This window comes from Gouania willdenowi, chromosome 7 (assembly GCF_900634775.1).
Source record: "Gouania willdenowi chromosome 7, fGouWil2.1, whole genome shotgun sequence".
Lineage (NCBI taxonomy): Eukaryota > Metazoa > Chordata > Actinopteri > Blenniiformes > Gobiesocidae > Gouania > Gouania willdenowi.
Genome location: NC_041050.1, coordinates 8,717,537 through 8,739,557, shown reverse-complemented (window position 1 = coordinate 8,739,557; position 22,021 = coordinate 8,717,537). Strand labels below are relative to the sequence as shown.

Below are 22,021 nucleotides of genomic sequence, written 5' to 3'. Positions count from 1 at the left end.
TCTGGTTCTATAATAAACAATGCAAAACTGCATAATAGTTCTTTTTCTTTTTAAAAGTGCAACTGAAAATGTATTTTGTGCCTTAACAACTGGACTTTAAAAAAAAAAAAAAAACCGCCATTGCACTGATTTACGTCAGATATTTGTTTGTACCAGCAGATGGCGCTGGTAACCCAGTGGTCGGTTGGCATGCAGCTAATCTAGCAGTGAAGAAGAGATGCTATGCTAGCAGACAGAGTTAATAGAAAAACGTGACTTTTACAGATATTCACGTAATATTACAAATATTCTTTCGGCGCTAAAGGGGTAAAGAATCATTTATTAACATGTAACATTAACATGTAAGAGTAGAAGGCGGCCAGAGAGAAAATAGTAGCAGATTCCGCCCGCCGGTACACTGCTGGACAAGAGAAGGGATAAATATATAGCGCCCTCTGCTGTTTAAAAAAAGTTCTGCGATTCAATTTTCAAAGTATCGATGTCAATCGTGATACCTATGAATCGATTTTTAACTGCCTTACGATTAATCGTTACATCCCTAGTAAGTAATATAAGTAAAGTATGTATCATTCATGCTAATATTGTATCGTATCAATATTAGCGTCAGCCAATACTCGAGGCTGCAATCTGTTTTATTTTGAAAATGAAAAGGTAGGATAGGGACTCCCCCTATCTACCAGTACTAAATTTCCTTTTAATGATTAATTTGTGAAACAACCTCAAATTATCCATTTATCTATCTCCAATCTTCACTTTGTTCCTTAAATATACCAATAAAAATGTATTTAATGTAATTCACTTCCCCTGTAAGCTTTATACACTGTAAATTACCAATCAATGCAAAGCACAGTGTGTGTTTTTTCACTTTTTGTTTTTTGTTTTTGCTATTAAATGTCAGTGAACGCAGGATTGAAGCCTTGGGGATTTTTACAGAAGAACAAAAAGTCAACCTCTGTCATAATGATGGAGCGATGGGCAACATGGAATAAAAATAAGAAACCCCGAAGAGAGTTTTCATGTTAGTAATTGTAGTTGTGTTTATAGTCATTTTGATAATGTTTTGGAGATCTGCCAGAATGTTAGTGATGGATTCATCCATTTTTTATACCTATTTATCATGGCTGCAGTTGCAGGAACCTCAAATGTATTCCAGGTTAGTGCAGGAGGAATCTGGACGACTGAGGACCAAACCTCCCTCTAGACGTCTGCATCGCAAACCCACTTCGGGACAATTTCACCAACAAACAGTTTCACTGCAGCTGAAAATCTATTTTTTGAAAGTCGATCAGTTCAAACATCTACTTGAAAGTTTATCCAAACCTTCCACTGCAGCCACAACAACCCAGTAGACACAAACATGTTTTATTTTTTTCTCAAGATGTGTCAAGGTGTTATAGCCAGCAGGTGCAGCACACAGTGAATTATCATCTGAGTTTATGGACCTGGTGCTGCTCAAGTCATAAATTTCACATGTACACACGCATAAAGGTTTACACTTTATACTTTTTCATTTAGAAAGCCATTAAATGCTTCGGAAAATCCATTTTGTGCTCTTTCACCTTTTTTCATTCCTTCCTTTTTGCAGTTTTTTTATTTTATTTTTTTGTCCTTTTGCCTGAAAGTCAAAAAGTCGACGAGTAAATAGTTTTTAGATCAATATAGTTTAATTAAAAACTTTATACAAAGTTTTCATACAGAATAAATCATCCAAAAATATGTATTTTAATTTTATATTAACCTGTTATATTTTGGGCTGGGTTGTTGTCAGTTGATAATTAATTGCAATTATGGCATAATTATAATTGTAATTTAAAAAATATTGCTGTTGTAATCTTAATTAAATGTCAATTGAGTTTAGATAATTGACTTTGTAATTGACAAGAAAATTCAATTCTGATTTAACGCAAAACTGGAGAACCACATCATAGTTCTATGTACAGTTCTACACATATGTCGTTAACAATTATTAAAATATGTTTCATATCAAGCTTTCCCACATTTGACCATTTAAAAAATTATAAATCATGGGTTATACTTACGGCTGCAAAATTAATCAAATTGTAATCGTGGTCATGATTTTGGTTGCCACGATTAAATTAACCTGATTATCTGCAATATTTAGATTTCAAATACGGGCTCTGCACTGTAATAGTGTATTTACACAGTTAGACTTCGGTACATTTTTAATTCTTGGGTTAAGAATTTTTTTTTAATTATAATTCCTTTTTAAAGCTTAATTTTGCACTGTAAACTGTACACCTAGTGTTTGTTTAAAAGTAGTGCATTAAAAACAACAGATTTTTTCCTAATATGTAAAATAATTGTGATTATAATCGTGATTGCAATATTGATAAAAAAATAAATAATTGTGCAGCCCTAGTTACACTGACACAAGAAAGACTCAGATGCCCACACCAAAAATATTCAAACCTATATTTTCATTGATTAGGAAACCAATAGATACAGTAGGAAATAAATGAGATGATAGATACTGTATTTGTTTCTAGGGTATTTTGGATTTATCATAAGAGATGCTAACAGAAAGCTAACGCAAGAGGAAGGTGGAGTTTTATTCAGGCTCAGTTATAGTAATTCATTGTGATTACACTTTAGCAATTGAGAACGTAATTTTAATTGACTTTCTGAGGATAAAGAATAATTATAATTTAATTGTAATTGGAAAAAATGCTGGTCACTGTAATCGTAATTGAATTGTAATTGTAACTGAAAAATGTAATTGACCCCAATCTTCTTGATTTCTGTTTTCCCAGGTATGAGATCAGGGACATACACATGGTGGAGGAAAGTGTCCTGGAGAGCCTGAAGGTCAAAGCCGACTTCCACAATTTCAAGCCGAGGCCGTTCAACATGCGGGAATTTTACGACCGTACGGGCCACGACATCAACGATATGCTGCTGTCCTGCCACTTCCACGGCACTGAGTGCAGGCCAGAGGATTTCTCAGTGGTGAGTCCACTTTTAACCTTTAAATGGTGTCTGTAAACGCAGCTAACGCTACAGTCGAGGTTATTAACTATTTTCTAGAAGTACCTAAAGAAAACCTTTGAAAATGCACAGAAGGCGCTCCTCCTCAGAGAAAGACTCCCAACCATTACCCCATTTATCATTTGGAGCCGAGAGCTATTAAATATTGAATTGGATGAAAAAATGTGTTTAAATGTACAAGAAAAAACTTTTAGCTCCTCAATCTGCAGAAAAGCATCACTTAGAGATATTAAACGCACTTTGATGACTTTGAGAGCATTCAAACTGTTTGCTTTTGCGAAATGAGGTTTTGCGGCTCCGTGCACATCTGCTGACCCAGGTGTTGTTCTGCCATACTGAGGCATCACCAGCCCTGCACACTCAGCCTGTGTTAAATCATTCCACACTCACCAAATGAGGCGTCGCATTTCCTTTTTGTAGGACACGTGATTGGAATGGTAAGAGCTTCTGGGTGGGGTTATTTTTTTTTTTTTCTCATCTTAGATTAACACAATCTTTAAGGAAAATTATACATTTTTATTCCTTGGATAGGATTATATCTTTTTTCATGTAAAATATCCAATATATAAAACACAGCAGCTGATCTTTACTACAGTAACTTTCTGCTGTATAGACATTTAAATATTTCCCTCTTTACATAACCAGGGAATTCTCATTGAGATTAAGAATCTATTTTTAAATAGACTCCTGGAAGCAGCTAGGACAGTGTTTTTCAACCTTGGGGTCACCTGAAATGTCTAGTAATAATAAAATATAAAACATTACTGATTAAAATATTTTTTTATATAATTTAAAAAAAAATATTCATTGATTTATTAAATAATTTTGCACAGTTAATAAAAACATAAAACATAAAAACAAAATAACACCCCCAAGTTTTCATTAAGCCCTTAAAGAATAGATAGAGTAATAGAATAATAGCATAAAAATGAATAAATAAAAAAAAAAACAGAAAAACACCAGTAACTTCAATCAAATATATACATAATAATACAAATATACCATGTTAAATAAATAATAATAGTGACAATAATACCACAGAAATAAATATACAGTGCAGGAAGGGGCAGAAAGCTCAAAGAGCTTAAATAATAATAATAGTTTTTCATAAATAAAATGCCACATACTGTACATTCACTAACGACAGTATTCTATACTTCCACTTTCTCACATATAAATCTAGTTCTAATAAAAATCAGTATATAAATATCTGAGCTGGCATATACCTTATTTTTGTATTTGTAAAATCGTATAACAAAACACTAAATTCAGATAAATTTGTGGGGTCTTCAGAAATGTGATATACTGTAAAAATGGGGTTGTGATAAGAAAAAGGATTTGAATTAGCGACCCTTTAGTTAGAAGCTCACTTCATTAACCATTAACTGCCCCATATTTATCCATCAATTCCCTAGTGTCAGTCTCCAATATTAATCATAATCATAATCATTTATATTTATAGGTGCCTTTTTGTCACTCAAAGACACCGTACAGTACAAAGAAAACAAATAGTAAAAACCAATACAATAAGGAAGTTATGAAAAAAAAGCAGGTTATGATTTGATGATGTATTTACAAACAAAAGGGGAAGCAGTCTTCAAACACACTGCTGGTCTTTGGCTTTGAAAGCGTAACCCAGGCAACACAGGAAACAAGTTAAATAGCATTCTGGGATAGCATTCTTATCGCAGTGCTTTCAGACAGAGAAACACCGTCCGTCACACACATTCACTGAAGGCAATTTAGTGTGTGCTTGTCATCAAGATGCTGTCGTATACAAAAAACCCACACAAGAACCTTACAGAATAGCAGTCAGTTGTAACATGGAACATGTGCACTTAATTGACTCTGCTGCTAATGTTCTACTATGAATTATTTGTGGTGTGTTGTTATAATCGGTTTAATGGAACACAGTTTATCAAAGGTTTGTTATTTGATGGGCCTGTTGGTTATTATTTTTTGGATTGATTTATTGGAGTCGGAGCATAAACAGTCTACACTCAGGTCAGACCAAGGGAAATTAAAAAAAAAAAAAAAAAAAAAAAAAAAAAAAAAAAAAAAAAAAAAAAAAAAAAAAAAAAAAAAAAAGAACTGAAGCTCGTGGCGCGGGCGGCATCAGTGAAGGGTGATCTGGGGCGCCGTGGGGGGCTAGGTTGGGGTGCCTGGGGGCCGGCGGGGAGACTCCCAGCGGCCCCCTGGTGCCTTATGCGGCTTGGGGTGTGGTCGTCCTCCCTGGGCGGGCTGCTCCTGGTGCTGCATCCGTTCCGGGTCCTTCTGGCCTGGGGTCGGGCCCCTGCTGGCTCTGGGCTCGCCGGCGGGTGCCCACTGGCTGCCTGTTCGGCGCGGTTCTGGTCGTCTGCTGGGTGTGGGCTTCGGCTCCTCCGCTGGGGCCTCGGGCAGGGAGTTCTCTGGGCCCTCCCCTCGGGGGGTTGGGCGCGGGGGTGGGGTGGGGGGTGGGGGGGTTGATGGGGTGGGGGGTCTGGGGGTTGGGGGTGGGATCGGTGGCGTGGTGCGCTGGGTCCTTGGCTCCTTGGGGCTTTCTCGGGTGTGTATGGGGGGGCGATGGCTGCCTCTCGGCTTGGGATCTTGGGGGCGTTCGGGGGACTGCTTGGCCGTGGGGTGGTCGCCGGGGGCCCTTAGGCTGCCTGCTCTTGCTGCTGGCCTGACTGCTTCTTCGGGCCCGGGGGCGGCTCTTGGGTTTTGCAGTGGCGGTACTTGGAAATACATTTGTCATGGATGCACTGGCCTTGGGCTGTGGGATAACACTCATACTGGGCTCAACCTTAGACACGTTGTTCCCAAATACCTGTTTTATGGAATTTCCACTCACCTCTTCCTCTGTTCACAGCCACCACCATTATTCCTAAACCACACACTGGTCACCAAACTGGCTTGACAACACAACAATAAACACAATATACACAACCACAATTTCACATCGCATCACTTAAAACTATTCCTCACCCATTCCATATCCTATCTTGTATCCCTCTTCCCTGTTAACTTCCCCACCCCCCTCCAACCCCTCACCTTGGTGTAACACTGCCCTCTCTTTTTTACATCCTCCCTTTAATAAAGTATTTCTTACCCTTCCCTAGGGAGGGCTGGTGACGGTCACAATTATGCAATGAAATAAATAAATTTATTTAATTGCAATAATAAAATAAAAAAAAAAAAAAAAAAAAAAAAAAAAAAAAAAAAAAAAAAAAAAAAAAAAAAAAAAAAAAGACCAAGGGAAATTACAATATTAATTAATAATCAAAGCAAAATAATATACATTCATACATACATACATACATTTATACATATTATTGATACTGACATACAGAATAAGGTTTCAGAGAAAATACACTTTACTGCTCCCTTGCATACACTTTTCTGTAGTCCAGAATCACCTATCTACTTTTCCATCATAATATCTTTGTACTTAAAAAGAAAAAAAAATATATATTAACGCATTCCTACTATATTTCAATTAATTTGGTAACACATTTTATAGCTTCACCCCACAGACAGCTATACTGTACATGTACTTTTCATGGTTGTGTTGTGGATGGGCTGTTTCCAGTTTAGATCAACTCTGAGGGGATAACGCCCCCTCATCTTTTGTAAGTTGGAGGGAAGTATGTTATTTCTAGTTTTGAACATAATTATTGCAGTTGTTTTGATCGACCAGGTCCATACATTTAGTTGCGTTGATTTTATAAATAATACATTTGTATGTTCAGAAAAATCTACACTGTGCACCATTCTTAAGAAGCTGACTGTTGATTTGTGCACATGACCTTAGCATACTCCTTCTATGTTGTGGGGTTCATTGACAGGGATTTGTCTGCATTTAGTCTTTTCTGTTCCTTAACTCATTGACTGCCAAAGACATCTAAAGACGTCTTTTGGTTTAGTAACGTTGACTGCCAAAGACGTCTAAAGACGTCAATTGTGTTTTTTGGCTGGGGTTGCTAGGGGACAGTGTGACGAAGGTCTCCCGTGAATATCTAACTTGTTCCATGATGTAGTGACCAACTTGTTACATGTAGGTGGCAGCAGCGCACCTTTGGATGAGAGATCACCCGTGATGGTCAGAGCTCAGAGGGAGAGGAAAGGAGTTTACAAGACAGAAAATGGCGCTACGAGAGTTGATGCTGAAGCTCACAGCAGCCCACACTCGACCATGTGTGGAACTAAGTGGACTATTGAAAGTGTCGCGATGGTGAGAGAAAACAATCAAAAAACGGGTGAAGCGGTGACACTCGGCATGTCCGGAAAGAGGAGGAAGTTGCGGTGGGGAGAATGACGGGGGTAGAGAGTTGGAGGACGGCCAAAATACAGTAAGCAAACCATTCAACTCTGACCTAGATAGCAAAATAATTATAATTTTGCCATCAAAAGCCCAGTCTGTGTTGTTTTTGTAGTTTTATAGAAGGAAACCAATGTTGAGGTGTCCCTAAAGCAAAAAAAAAATTGTTTCAAAGTCACCAATATGTTTTTTCAGAAAAAGCCGTTTTTCTCAGCTTTTTGTCACAAACTGGCGATTTGTGTGAACCTTGCCTCGATTTAACTGCTGATTACGGAAGAACGGCAAGTAGTCATTTGCTGACACTATGAGAAAGTTATCCAATCACCTACTGTGAACAGTGACGTCTCAATGACTTCATGTGCAGCATAATTCTTACGTAATCTCTCATGCTTTGTGTAGCTCGCTCTGGGCTGTTGACATACCTTGCATGTATGCGCTTGACTTGTTCACTAGATTCTGTTCTCAGCCACGAGGTCTTGTTTTTGAGTTACATTATTACTGGAATATAAACTTCCCAAAATCATGCCAAACATGCTTAATACAGTTAATTTCGTTAAAGGTAAAGAGGAGGATTTTCCCAAAGTTTAGAAAATAAACACACCACAATTTTGAAAAAAAAACCTGCTCCAAAGAGGGAACGCCTATTAAACATGTGTGAGAGAGTGTGTGCACGAGCGCGGTGCGTGACTTATACCAGGGCTCGCATTGCTAATCGTAGCTTACATTAATTAAATTCAATTCAACGCAAATTACAACAAAGTCATCTCAAAGCACTTAACAAAATATAGTCCATAGTAAGAAAGAAAGAACCCAACAAGATCCACATGAACAAGCATTTAGCGACAGTGGGAAGAAAAGGCCTAACCTTAACAGTAAGGTCTAGCCCAACCCTAAAACCCTAGCCCTAACCCTAACCTTAACCCTAACCCTAATTCTAACCCTAACCCTATACTTTAGGCCTAACCCTAATAGTAATTTTTAACCCTAACCCTAACTTTGACCCTAAACCTTAGGCTTAACCCCAACGGTAATTGCTGGATTAACTCGAAGTAATTTCTATCCTAACTCAAACCTTAATACTAATTCCTAGGTTTACCTTAACCCAAACATTAACACCTAGTTTTTTTAAAATAAGTTAGAAGTAAGAGGGGATAATAATCGGTAGTGTTGAAATGGTTCCAGGAAGTATGATGCCCATGGGGTACGCCGGGGGACAACCGGGTCCGGGGAAGGGGCCATGGGAACCCATTCACCGACTGGTCCGGACTCAACAGAGGTTGGATCAATTGGGAGAATACGTTTGACAGGGTACCACTGATAGGTTGAGAATCACAATGAAGCAGTGGCTGAAGGGAACGTGCGAAAATTGGACAGAGATTTGGTGACATTATAACAAAGGTCCACAGGCGGATGAAAATAAGGAAGCCCGAAGATGGTTGATGATGCACTATAGGAAGAAGAAGAATGGATTGATCCAGTTGATTAGAACCTTTCCCCAGGGGGAAAGGGAGAAGGAGTGGGGGGAGGTTGAGGAGTTCTTTTGAGGGGGAGGAAACAATGTGGAGGAACAACTTGTGATAGTTAAAAGGGAGTTACAGAAACAAGGACTCCTGCATTCCTTGCTTGCCAGGGGAGGGGTTTGACACCAAACAGGACAAGATTCATTGGCGGCCAGACACGGCAAGAAACCTGCTGAAATACTGGAGATCAAAAATAGGGTCGAGAGAGGGCCTGGGCGCTAAATCGGGGGCCATAGGGGGAGTATTCAATTTGAGCAGGTCAGCGCAAAATCAAGGAGGCTCATGTCGACTTACTCCAGAAAGGTCTTTCCTTCGCGCCAACGTCCAGGCGGGAGCCAGACTCAAGAAAAATGGGAAAAGGTGATGTGGCAGAATATCATCAAAGACTAAAATTAGCTTCTTATTTTGGTGGGGGAGCTAGATGCTTGACTCTGTTTCGGAGTCGGTCGAGATGGGAACCAGACCCTACTAAACTACCAGCGAAGTTATTAGAATTAATGGAGGAAGAGCGAGTGGAAGGAATGGGGATCAAAACCTTGCCCGAGACGCTTAATCTCACAACAGAAGAGAAAGAAGCACTGAAGGAGTTGATAGAGAATAAACAAATAGTCGTGAAGCCGGCAGACAAAGGGGCAATGATCGCAATCATGGACAGGGAGGACTATTTTTGGGAAGCGGAGAGACAATTAAGTAATGAGAAACTTTTAGGGGTATCATACACTCACAACTACTTAGATACAGACGGATCTGTTCAGAAGAATCAGATTTTAAGGTGGCTAGGGATATTTTATTCCAAGCGCTAAAGGCACGGGGATACATGAGAAGATATCTTCGGCAGGAACTGGAACATTTTCACGAGAAAATAAATAGAGAAAGAAGCGAGGAGGAGGTAATGAGACCGGAGAAAATGAGAGTAACACTTATCACGGTATACTCCACATGGAATCAGAGGTTACACGCTAGGATAAAAAATTATTTTTCCTCGGTCTGGAGGGGCACTGCCCTGGGTAAAAGGGTCAATGTAGTATCAGTATTCAGGAAGAATCCTACTCTGGGCTCCCTGCTTGTGAGAGTGAGGCTTCCCCGAATGGGAACCAACACCGGAACTGTGCCCAGGACACCGGTGATACGGAATGGAAACAACAAGACGGCATTCAAAATCCCAAAGGGGTTCACGAGGTTTACAACGAATTGTATATATGTGTTAGAGTGCAAGAAGTGCAGAAAGAAGTACGTGGGGGAAACAGAGGGGTCAATGAACACCCGGGTGGAAGCCTATCGCTGGGAAATCACCAGGGGGAAGAAGAACACACCATTGGTGAAACACTTCCAGGGACATGTGGTGAATGCTTTGAGAGCCTTGGTGGTGGAGAGTCTGTGTGGATGGACGGCGGAAGAAAGAAAAAGGGTGGCACGGAGATGGGTGGAGATCTGAAGGAGCTAAAAAAGAAAAAAAGGATAGTACATGTGTGTTAAAACAAGGGATGTTCAAAATAAACATCTTTATTTCTGAAAATCTCAGTCGTAGCGTGATTTTTTTGGTGGGGTTCGATAAAGGGAATCTAACGGAAGAAGTGGGTTTGGATATAGAGGGAATAAAATTAAAAGAAAGGTTTTTCAGGATGAACTTTAGGGTTAGGCATGAGGGAGGGAAGATATTACTCCAAAATAGACTGGGGGGGGGGTTAGGGGTAGGCATGGAGGGGTAAGATAGGGGAGGGGAGAGTTTTTAGGGTTAGGCATGAGGGGGATAATGTAATATTGCGGGAAATTTTTTGGGGGGTGAGGAGGGAAGATGATTCTCCAAAAGTATACTGTATGTGGGGAGTTTTAAGGGTTAGGTATGGAGGGGAAGGATATGGGTGTGGGCAGGTTTTAGGGTTAGGCAAAGGGGAGGTAATGTATTGTTCCAAAAACTTTTTTGGGGGGAGTTTTAGGGTTAGGCATGGAGGGGAAATCAAGGCATGATCCTGTAACATACTGGAGGGATGGAGGTATTGGGATGGGCATGGGGGGGTAAAGAGAGGTTTTTTTTCGGGGGGCATTTTTTTAAAATTAGTGGGGTCATGGGAGAAGGGTCGTGGTACGATCGGGGGAAGGAATCAAGTTGTTCAAAAAAACTATGGTTATGCATGTAAAGAAAATGGTACTTTCAGTTACGGTAAAGGTCCTCCCGAGAGATATATTGTGAGGAATAAAAGATTTTCAGGCAGGATTTTTTTGTGTGACTAAAATAAAGGAGACATTAACATTTGTCAATTCAAGTGGGTCTCAGCACTTGATTAAAGAATGTATTTTTTATATTTTATACCCATGCACTTTTTATTCTGACAGACCATACCTTATGTTGTTTTAATGATGATTGTGTCTGTTTGGCTTGAATCTTTGTGAGTGTAGTTGAATGTTTTTGGGAGGGCATGTGCAATTTCATTTTTCTCGTGGGATGACAGTAAAAGGATTCTATCTATCATTAGGCCAATTGATTTACTGAGAAAAATGTGATAAAATTATGTAGGTGATGGTTTAGTGTGTGTGATTAAGTTATTTACACTTAAAGAGGTCTGTCTGTCATAACGTCAGATTACATGACATTTTGTAGGAAATTGGAAATTTCTGTCTTTACCCACCCGTTGACTTTGAAAAATTGCATGGAAATTCATGATATTGTCTTAAGACATTCATGTGGCTGCGTATATTTGGCGTCATATTGCAATTTCTGCTTGATATTGTTTAAAGAATAATAAAGATTAATAATGATATTTGAGAAAAAAAACCTTGATTGCCATTTTTGTTTCAGGGAGAGAATTCCTTGATTTCCGTCAGTTTTCCGGGAGGCCCTATGAATTTTCTAAATAAATGACCAGTAGGTCTATCAGGTACTGAACATGAACTAGAAAAAGAAAACAATTCACCCTCTTATTTTAAATCAAATATTCATTGTGTGATCATACATAAAATGCCTGAAGGGCAACACAACAGAAATAGCACTGATCAAAACCAAGCAGTGATGCTATGAGTGTAATCCAGACCATTAAAGGAAATCTTGACATTTTATGGTAAAACTAGAATATACTGATCAAGATAATACCTTTGGTTTGAAAATAGCACACTGACACTTTAGACACTGTGATGTCAGTGATTACACACTCATAACAAAGCCGTTTAAACATGGTGGAGTCCTGTTTGAGAAAAACTGAAAGAGAGTGCATGTGGTTTTCTGACCTGAGACACACGTTGACCTTCTTTTCTAGTGGATTTTTTGACCCTCTCTGGTAAAGTTCTGTCTCAGTTAACCTCCCTGCATGGGTGAGAAGATGGATTCTTCACGCATTAGTAGCACGTATTCATGCTTAAAGCTCCGTGAATGACTCGGCTTAATGTTCCCCTGTGACGACCACTTTATCAATCAATCAAATCAAATTTTATTCATAAAAAAAAGCGCTTTTCATACAACACAGTGTAAACTCAGGGTGCTTTTACATTATTTTCAAAATACACCCCCACTGCACACAGACACACAGGTTTAAATAAGGACAAAATAATGACAATGGCACTCATTAAAATGTATATCACAGTATTTTTCAAAATTGTAAAACGGTTTCACGGTATATGACGGTATTCGCTTTTTCATGCATAATCAGGTTTTCACAGCATTTTCTACTGGTTGAGAGAGGAATTACTGCAGTAGATTGACTTAGGATGGTCTATTTTACTGTCATGATGAATAACGTAGAATAATTCCACACTAATAGTAATACATGTGTGCAACAGCAGCCCAATGGCTCTTTGCCACGCTAGCTTAGCTTTAGCATTAGCTTTAAATGCTGCATACTCAGTGGTGTGGTGGTTTCTTATGGCGAATAAGGTAGAGTTTTGTTTGCAGCTCCACCAGGACTTATTTCTGCGTTATAGGAATTACAAATTGCGATCCTATGCTCTCTTTTTTGTGTATTACTGCCGAACTGCCAACATGCTAAGCTAACCGTGTCTCCGTGTCAGTGAGTGTTGTTCTCCTGTAGGATTTTCTCTTTTAAATTTAATTGATTTTGTGACTAATTTTTATTCAATTTCAGTAAAATTATGAGAAGTAATTTTCAGGGAAATTGAGTCCTTTGAACAATTTCAGATTTAAAATGACTGTAGTCGTGTGATAAAAGCATGGGAACATTTTGGAATTTCATTAAATATGTATCTTTAGAAGGGCAAGGCAAGGCAAGGCAAGGCAAATTTATTTATATAGCGCATTTCATACTCAAAGCAACTCAATGTGCTTTACATGATAAAACATTCAATTGTTTAAAATCAATAAGAACATTTAAATCAATAAGAACAATTAAAATCATCAGTAAAATCAATTAAAATCATCAGTAAAATCATCATTACATCAACAACATGACAAAAAATCTCTCTCTCAATCATATGCAGTAGAGAAAAAAAGTGCCTTTAACTTTGATTTAAAGCTAAATAAAGGGCTGACATATCTACAACTGGATTATTTGGTAATTTACACCTGTGGTTCCCAAACAGGGTTATGTTTTAAAATAATGGGGAAATGCTCCTTGTTCCTTTTTAGACTATTTTTTTGGTCAAATTGCTAAATAAAATAGTATATTTTCTTGTAATTTATTGAAACAAGATTGTTTTATGCTATAGAGGCCATTTTGTCACACTTCTGCCAAAAGGATATTTTACAAATTAGACCGTAATCACCTAAAAGTTGTAGTTTAACTAAATTCCACTTTAAATTCCACTCTTTGTTTTGAATTTGAAGATTTAATCCTATGGGAACCAATGTTTGAGACGCATTTAGGGGTTTAGGAGAGTCCGCTGTTCCACAAATGAAAAAAAAAAAATGAAATTGTGGAGAGGGTACTTATGTGAAGAGTGGGTGTGTACAAAAAATGCGAAGGGGGTACATGGGACAAAAAAGATTTGGAACCACTGATTTACGCAATAATTCATGTTTTTCTGTCTTCTTTTACTTTCTCCTGCGAATTGGATGGTCTAAAGGGCCAGATTTGGCCCCCAGGGCCTTGAGTTTGACACGTGGTTCACTTCATCACCTGACTCATTGCTGTGCTGATTTGAATTTTGGTCAATATTTAGCTTTAAATCAAGAAAAGCCGGCAGCAGAGTGTCTGTGACATCCTTTGATTGTGAGAAAGGATGTGGAGTGATGTTGTGGAGATGGTGAAAGAAAGGAGCTTAAGCAGTGTGCTGACATTATAAACCTTATGTGCAGCTGAATGATGCAGAAGTAAGTTTTCCCTGCAGCACAGATGTCGAGCTGCTCTGATACAGCTCTGCTAATGTTACCACGGAAACATCTTATTTTGGACTTTTTATTTATTATTATTATTATTATTATTATTATTATTTGTTTTTGTAACAGATTCATGCTTATTTATTCAAGAGGCAACAGTTTGTTGTTTTCAAAGGAATTAAATGTTTTAAAATATTATACATTACTGATCAATTAATCACTCAAAAAACTGTTTGGATGTTGGTGTGGCTTTATTATGCTGCTCTTATTATGTACCGTTTCTCCCGACTAGCTTTTTAATGAAAAGTTTTATAGTTTTATAGCTAAATTGAATATAAAAAATGGTCTCTGTTATTACAATTAAATTCAATATTTTGTGTTGTTTAGCTATCCCTGCATGTTTTCTTGTAACTTACAGTATAATAAAACTAGAAGGCGGCTTTAATTAATAATTTCAGGGTAAATTCGATTTAGCATTTAGGAAATAATTCAAAGCTTTTATTTTGGCACATTGCACCATATTTATTTTGTATGGATAAAGTTAAATATTTAACAAATTTGCAGTTGGTTCCCAAAATGAATCGGTTTGAAAGTTATTAATTAGGGATCGACCAATATGGATTTTTTTTTAGGGTCGATGCAGATACCGATTATTATTTTCCCATTAGCCTTAGCCGACGACCGATCTGGACTGCCGATATTTGGAGCCGATACTACTTTTGTTCCCTCAAAATACATTGTCAAAATTACACAATGATAACAAATGGTACGAATCTCAATTTGAAAAAAAAAGAACATGTATTGAAATGAACAAAGGTGAGGTAGAACGACAAGTAAAACATATTTAACAAATATTAAAAACAGGTGATGTAGAACAAGTAAAAAATATACCTGCTGTCTGTAAATAATGCGGATCGGCGAACGCAGCAGCCCGCATCAGTCGATGCCAATACACGTAAAAAACGCAAAAATCGGCCGATAATATCGGTCTATCGCTATTATGTGAAAGAACTGCAAAAAAAGTAAAGTATCACAACATCCTTACCTCAATCTGACCACGGGAGTCCACTGAGGACAAATATAACCAGGAAAAACGATAATGGCTGACATTTATACACAGTGACGCCAAAGATGAGCTCTACGTTCTCTCATGTACTGTGGCAGCTGCACTGAAGTATGTTTGAAGTGATAATTCTGCTCAATGGCACTTTAGCTGTTTTCCCCAAAGAAAGGCAGTGAAAGCATAGCAGGGAGTCTTGTATATGTCTCAGTCTGCAGCTTGAACAGTAAAAATTAGAGTCATTTATCAGCCACACAGCTGCTCTGATCTGACTTCTCCTTTTTAAGAAAAAATATCCTTTCACACAAACTGAGTATTCTTGTAATCAGCTATACATTGTCCCCCAAAGTTAATATTCAGGTTTATTTTCTTTGTTCACTCAGAATAAACAGCTCTTTGTTGTGGAAAAGGATGCCCTGTCAGATCAGTATTCATGTCTGCAACGTTTCCCAAAGTGGCCCTGAATGGGTTTATCAATATTTTATATTACACCGTTAAAGTTGAGAATTGATTCTATGTATTATGTGCAAAATAGCAACTTTATTCTCTTTCAGGGAAATGAGTATTAACACTTTTGACAATGATTAAAAAGGATGATGATGACTATTATTTATTAAAAGCCAGTGCATGTAGCAGTTTTGGCTTCTGAATATTTATTATACTGCTGCACTTCTTGATAATTGTTTTTTTAGAGTTTCCCTGTCCCCAGTTAGATAAAGACTGTTCTGACTGTAAGTGAGGTTTGGCTTAAGCGGGGTACACACAACAGGATTTTTTTATTCTATTTGTTACAGACCCCACACATGCAAATAAAAAATCAGACACAGAATAGTTTTGATCGTACTGTGTGTTTGCTCCGATGATCTTAACACAACACATCATACACACAACTATTCTGTCCCACCACCGATTTTCCTTCAAGCCAGAAATCTTGCTTAATCAAACTAGATTTAACGACGTGCTCTAATGCTGCGTTCCAACCAAGTCGAAACTCTAGATTTTCTCGCTAAAGACAGGGGAACAAAAATCGAATATAGTGCATGGTTCTCGTCAGGAATTTTTCAGTGTAGGGTAGGGGTGTGAGGAAAAAAATATCGATTTCACGATAACGCAATTTTTTTGGGTGCTGATTTTAAATCGACTTTTAAAATAAAAAAAATCAATTTTCTTTTTTTTTTTCTTGATATTTAATCAATGTTTTTTTCGCATTTTTGTGGATATGTGTTTTCTACTGCTGGAGACATTGTCACTTGAGTACGTTGACCAGCTTCTGTTCCAACATAAAAACCTTGAAAATTATGCCACTTCCGCACCTCCACTCCAGTAGATGGCACCGTAGATATAATAATAATAATAATAATAAATAGGATGTTTTGAAGCAAATAGTTTTGTCTTAATTTGTCCTCTAAATAATCAATATCTTCTGATGGACATTTTCAGCAACTTGATTTTTCATCTCTACGTTTAATTTTGATATTAACTGAATAGAATATCGCAATATCAATATATATATATCGTGATAATATCATATTGTGATGCGTATCGTATTGTGCCGCTGGTACGAGTATTGTAGGGGGTCTGTGCGCATCCTTCCCCAGAAAATTTTAAAATTTAATACCATCTGACAGCCAAATTTTGTGATGTAAAGCTAAAGTTCTGATTAAAAAATTAACAAAAACAAAAGAAAAGCCCCCTACGCTGGTCAAAACACACCGTACGGGGCGACCTCACACTGTAGGGGGATCAAAAGCGTTAGCGAGAACCCTGTAGTGGTTAGCCATGTTTGAGATATTTCGACTTGCTGCGGTTGAACTCGAAAATTTGAATTTTCAACCCGGAAATTCAAGTTGAAAGTTGTGATGGGAGTCAAGCTCGCTTCTCGGCCACAGATCACATGGTCATAAGTTGAGTCGTCGGCTTTCCTCACACACACGAAGAATTTTGGTCGGGAATTTTGAACAAGTTTAACCCTCCTATTATCCTCAAATACATTTTAACCCTTGGGGTCAATCTGACCCCAGGGATATTTGCCTCCAGAAAATTATTTTCAGGAAATTGTTGACCAAGTTTTTGTGTCAGGCACTTTGTTTATTTGTTGAATACATAAATAACCCCTTGATAATTAAATCTTGACCCATTCTCTAGCGCCACCATCAGGTCAAACTTTTACATTAGAATTAATTTATCTTGAATAGTTTTCATTGAAATCTTCTCTGATATACTGACAACATTAAAGACAGAATAAACTCTATTGGTTGTGGTGATGCATGCATGGGACACGCACACAGACAGACAAGTTTTAGACAGCTAAAACAGCTTGGGGTCAAATTGACCCCAGAGAAACACCAATGTGTACAGTATATGTTCAGCACAATGAAAAAAATATCTTGATAAATTAATGCTTAATCAATTGAACCCATCAAATTAGGAAAGGGTATAAAACATGAAGCAAAAAGTAATCTATTGTTTTTCGAATGAGCCTCTGAATAATAATAATAATTTGGCTTTCTTCATTCTTGGATGCGAAAGGTGACAATCTGGACAAAAACAGTTTGATTATCTTAACTTGTGTACCTCGGATTAGCAATGAAAAACTTAGGTCTGAAATTAATTATTACTCAGTAAATAAATGACAAAATAAAAGATAGTTCTTTAAAGGTTTTGATTTGACTTTTTTACGGCAGATGTTGTGATGGGTTCCCGTGTTGAAAGCATTGGTGTAAATAATAGCATTAATGATGGCTGGATTACCGTTTTTCAGTGTGCGGCTAGCTTGTTGTCATGCTGTCGTGACTATTTGGGACACTTGGGTTAAAAAAAGGAAACCATCACCAACGTTAACCCACCTGAGCATTTCACATTGGGTTATTTTTGGAGCAGAATTTCTATTCCGTCGTGTCAACTATTACTTGGTGAAATCAGCTTTACGATGATCGTATCCGACGGTGTGAACTGAAAGATCTTATTGAGCAAACAAACAGTTCTGGGAACTTGGAGGTTGTTTTTGTGGCACTTTAATGATGCAGCAGTTGTTTTGCAGCAGAGAGCTTGGCCCTCTTTAACCCAAATGTTGCATCATGACGTTTCCTTGATGGGATCGGAGACAGCCCGGCAGCCGTTATGCTCTCAAATATTTGATTAGCTCTGTTTTAATAATTAATATCAGAGCTTGAGTATAAAACACACAAGTCTTTTTTTAGCATCACATTCTGAGAAGATTACATTCATTTCCAGCAAAACTTAACTAACCGTGAGATAGGATTATAACAATTTTTGACCCCGATGTTGACTCCGATTGACGAAACAATGTTCGTTTTCAAATTTAGGTCACGACAGTAGATATTTATTACCTTACGATGTCAGTACAAGCACGTGCACAGACAGACTGTAGGCGATAGAGTTGGCAATGTCACGCATGCACGAACACGCAAAGAGACGGCAGGCTTGAACCTAAATGGTAAATAGACTTGACGTATTTAGTGCTTTTATTATCACTTGAGTTGTTCTGAAGCACTTTACATTATCAGCCACATTCACTCTCACACCAATGGGAACAGTGCTGCATGCTAGGTGCTAATCCTCCATTCACAGCCACTTAGAGTTCACACAGTGAAGGCTATAGTCCTAGAATAGAGTTTAGATTTTTGGGCCTCATTGTCCCGCTCAGCTGTCGGGCCGGGCCGTCCTCGGGCTTCATTTTTAACTTTTTTTTTTAAATCTCTATTACATTAATATTATTTTTTAATAAACACAAAAACACTTCTTAATTGTTGTGGTATCATTTCTAAAGTGATTTCTGCTAGTAGTGGTACAGGATATTGACGGCGTGGTGTTGCGTTATGTTGTTCACGTTCACATTCACTGATTTTACTCATTCCTCACTTGCTGCTGGAGCACAGGGAACAAATATATAAAAAATAAAAATATGACTGCGTACTTCAGTACGCAGTCATATTTTTTATAGTCTTCTATTAAGTTTTTGGCCAAGATTTTGTCCATTTTTCAGTCATTTTGTGTGTATTTCAAGTCCTTTTGTGCGTTTACTTGTGTGGCCGCACAAAATTAGAATGAAGGCTGCGCGTGGCCCCCGGGCCGCCAGTTGCCTATGTCTGCTGTCTTTTCATGTCTCCTGGTGGACTCATATTCATAAATATTGTGAATTTGGTATTACCCTGTGAGCCTGTGTTCATCGATAGACAAAACTTGAATTCCCTCTTAAGCATGACACCCCCCCCTTCCCCCCTGCTATGATGGAGATTTTTTTTTCAGCCTTTAAAGAGTCGAGCACGAGCTGGTCAGAGCACAGTGGCAGCAGAAAGAGAGAGAGAGAGAGAGGTTCAGTCCTCTCCACTTTTTTTGTTATCAACTTCAGAGGCTTGCTCTTGAAAAGTGGAAAAGGCACTCCCTTTGAAGACTGTCTTTGATGCGTTGCATTGTTAATCATTATATTGTTTCATTGTAAAGTGCTTGATGAATAAGGAGCGAGAATCCCATCTGACTGCTCTTTGTGAGAAAGATCAAACAAAGAATAAATGCCATTGAGAAGGAAAACTTTTAAGCAATTTGTGATGAAAATACAGATCAGATACAGATTTCCATACTTAACTAAAATGACGGGTTGGTTTCTTTTTAACCCTCCTGTTGTGTTGCTCTAAGGGTAAAAAAAAAGACTTGCCACCATGTTTAACAGCAGAGAAAAACCCTGAAATGATGTTTTTCTAACTTCATCTAACTTTATTCTTATTTATTGTTATTGTTTGGACACCTTACTAGGGGAATGGTTCAGAAAATTCAAGACTGACTGTTTCCGTTCAATAAAATTAATTGAAAACGAATTTCTGCACCTTTCACCTGCAGTACATTTAGCAATAGTACTAATTAACCTCTACTTGATTAAACAATAGAATTAGGACAGCTGTGTTTGCTTTATGATGCCGTTGGTGCACTGAGGTGACTCATGCTGTGAGTGATGCTGTTCAAATAAAATTGAATTGAAATGAGTAAAATTGATGAAAAATAGGTTTCATCATGCAAAATAAATTTGGGATTTAAAACTCCAGGGGTTTAGTAGAGACAGGTAATTATTTACCCTACAGACAGTGGGGAGTATATGCTAAGACATCAGAAGGATTAAAAGAATGAAATATCAAATGTAGAGAAAAACAGATGGATCATGTAATTAGAGTATTTAACCTCCAAAAACCCAAAAAGTTTGCATTACTTTATACCATAGACTGTAAAAAGAATGGACGCGACAAGCTCCCCGCTGGAGTGAAGCTTTTATTTTTAGAGCTCCCCCTGCTGACTGGCTGCAGTATAGGTCATAAACCCCGCCTCCTCAATGATAACAGATGGGATGTGGGTCAAACTGTAAAGTTAAAATACTCGTCACTTGTTTTTTTTCAAACCTAAACTCTGCTGTGATCATTAGTTACTATCACCCTATATTGTGTTCAAGTGCTTATTTTTCTGTGAAGTTTGTTTTAAATAAGTTACTTGAGGTTGAAAAACGGGATTTTACATCATATATGACGATGATGATTGCATTGTACGCTAAATGGGCGGGGCGTGTTACCAGGACTCCTCGCGCCGGTCCCTACTGCGCAGACTCTGGCTCCAAATGACGTCAAATTTGCAAGATGGAACCACCCCTAAGTGCTGTATTTTGGCTTCAAGAAAATTGAGTGGGAACGGCTACAACGCACGCTCACTTCTTTGTACCTGCTTAGTTGTTTTTCTCTGTTTTTGTATCATTTCAGTCTGAACATAAGTTACCATAAGGGGTAAACACACACTTAAACTGCTTTATGAGAACCATTTTTTAGGTGAGGAGGGATTTTTCTTCAACCGCACTGATTAATAAATTCTTTGGCATTCGGCAGATGTATTTATTTGCTTTGAGCTGCCTGGGATCAATACCTCTACAAACACACAGAAAACTGCTTTAAGCTCCAGCACAGTGAAAGCCAAGTAATTCAGTGCTGAAACCAATTATCACACTTAGCTTTCCATCCTTCCATTGGTCCAGGGTTCAGTCGAAAGCTAGAGGTTAGATAACCTGGCTCATAATAACTAGAACCATAAAATTCCTGGACCATCAGGAGAGTTTGATTAAACTGAGCTCTTGAACAAAGGTTGTAACCCCAATTTTATTTCTAAACCTTGCAACGTATAGCTGCTCAGTGCTTTTTAAGCATTGGTTAAACTCAGAAGATAATATTGTGTTCATCATTGTCATGTTGAAGCCTCAACACAAAATGGAGACAAAATTAAAACAATGAGAGCGTTAGTTGTTACTTTCATTTGTAAATATCAAAATAAAACATCTGCTGCAGTAGAAATATAAATGTATAAGGAGCGACTTTAAAGAGTAACTACTAAACCCTAAGGGTTTGGCTGACCTGCATCTACACTGAAAATTCAAAGAATACCTTTATGCGTTTGCGTTTTGTGTTTTTCTTGTCTTTTTGTGTACTGTTGTTGTAATTTTGTTTTGTTTTTTGTCATTTTGTGTATTTTTCTTTAATGTTGTATTTTTTTGTATATTTTAGTGTAATTACTGTTTTTGTTTTGTGTATTTTCTGTCATTTTGTGTGTTTAACTTTGGGGGCTGCACAAAATTTGACAGTTGCTCGTGTCTGTACTAGACCCTCATGTTCATGTACTTAATCCCATGCTAAGTATTGAGCACATTTAACCTTCAACGCACTACATTGGACTAAAAAAATCGGCTGGTATGATCTGAAGATCATGGGAGAAGTCTTTTAGCTTAAACTACGTGTTAAGGGTTATATAAAGTGGGTTAAAAAAAATAAAAATAAAGATACGTAATCGGTGTGATTTCTGGATAGAAGTCAGTCATTTTCATGTTAGAG

The 22,021-nt window shown here is 37.9% G+C and overlaps 1 protein-coding gene across 1 annotated transcript in view; it reads left to right on the top strand.

Annotated features, from left to right (window-relative positions):
• LOC114467378 (acid-sensing ion channel 1A-like) overlaps positions 1 to 22,021 on the top strand; it is a 96,473-nt gene that overhangs the window by 9,397 nt on the left and 65,055 nt on the right. The window contains exon 2 of the mRNA XM_028453611.1: positions 2,772 to 2,967. Coding sequence (XP_028309412.1) covers positions 2,772 to 2,967 — 196 coding nt within the window. The remainder of the gene's footprint in view (positions 1 to 2,771; positions 2,968 to 22,021) is intronic.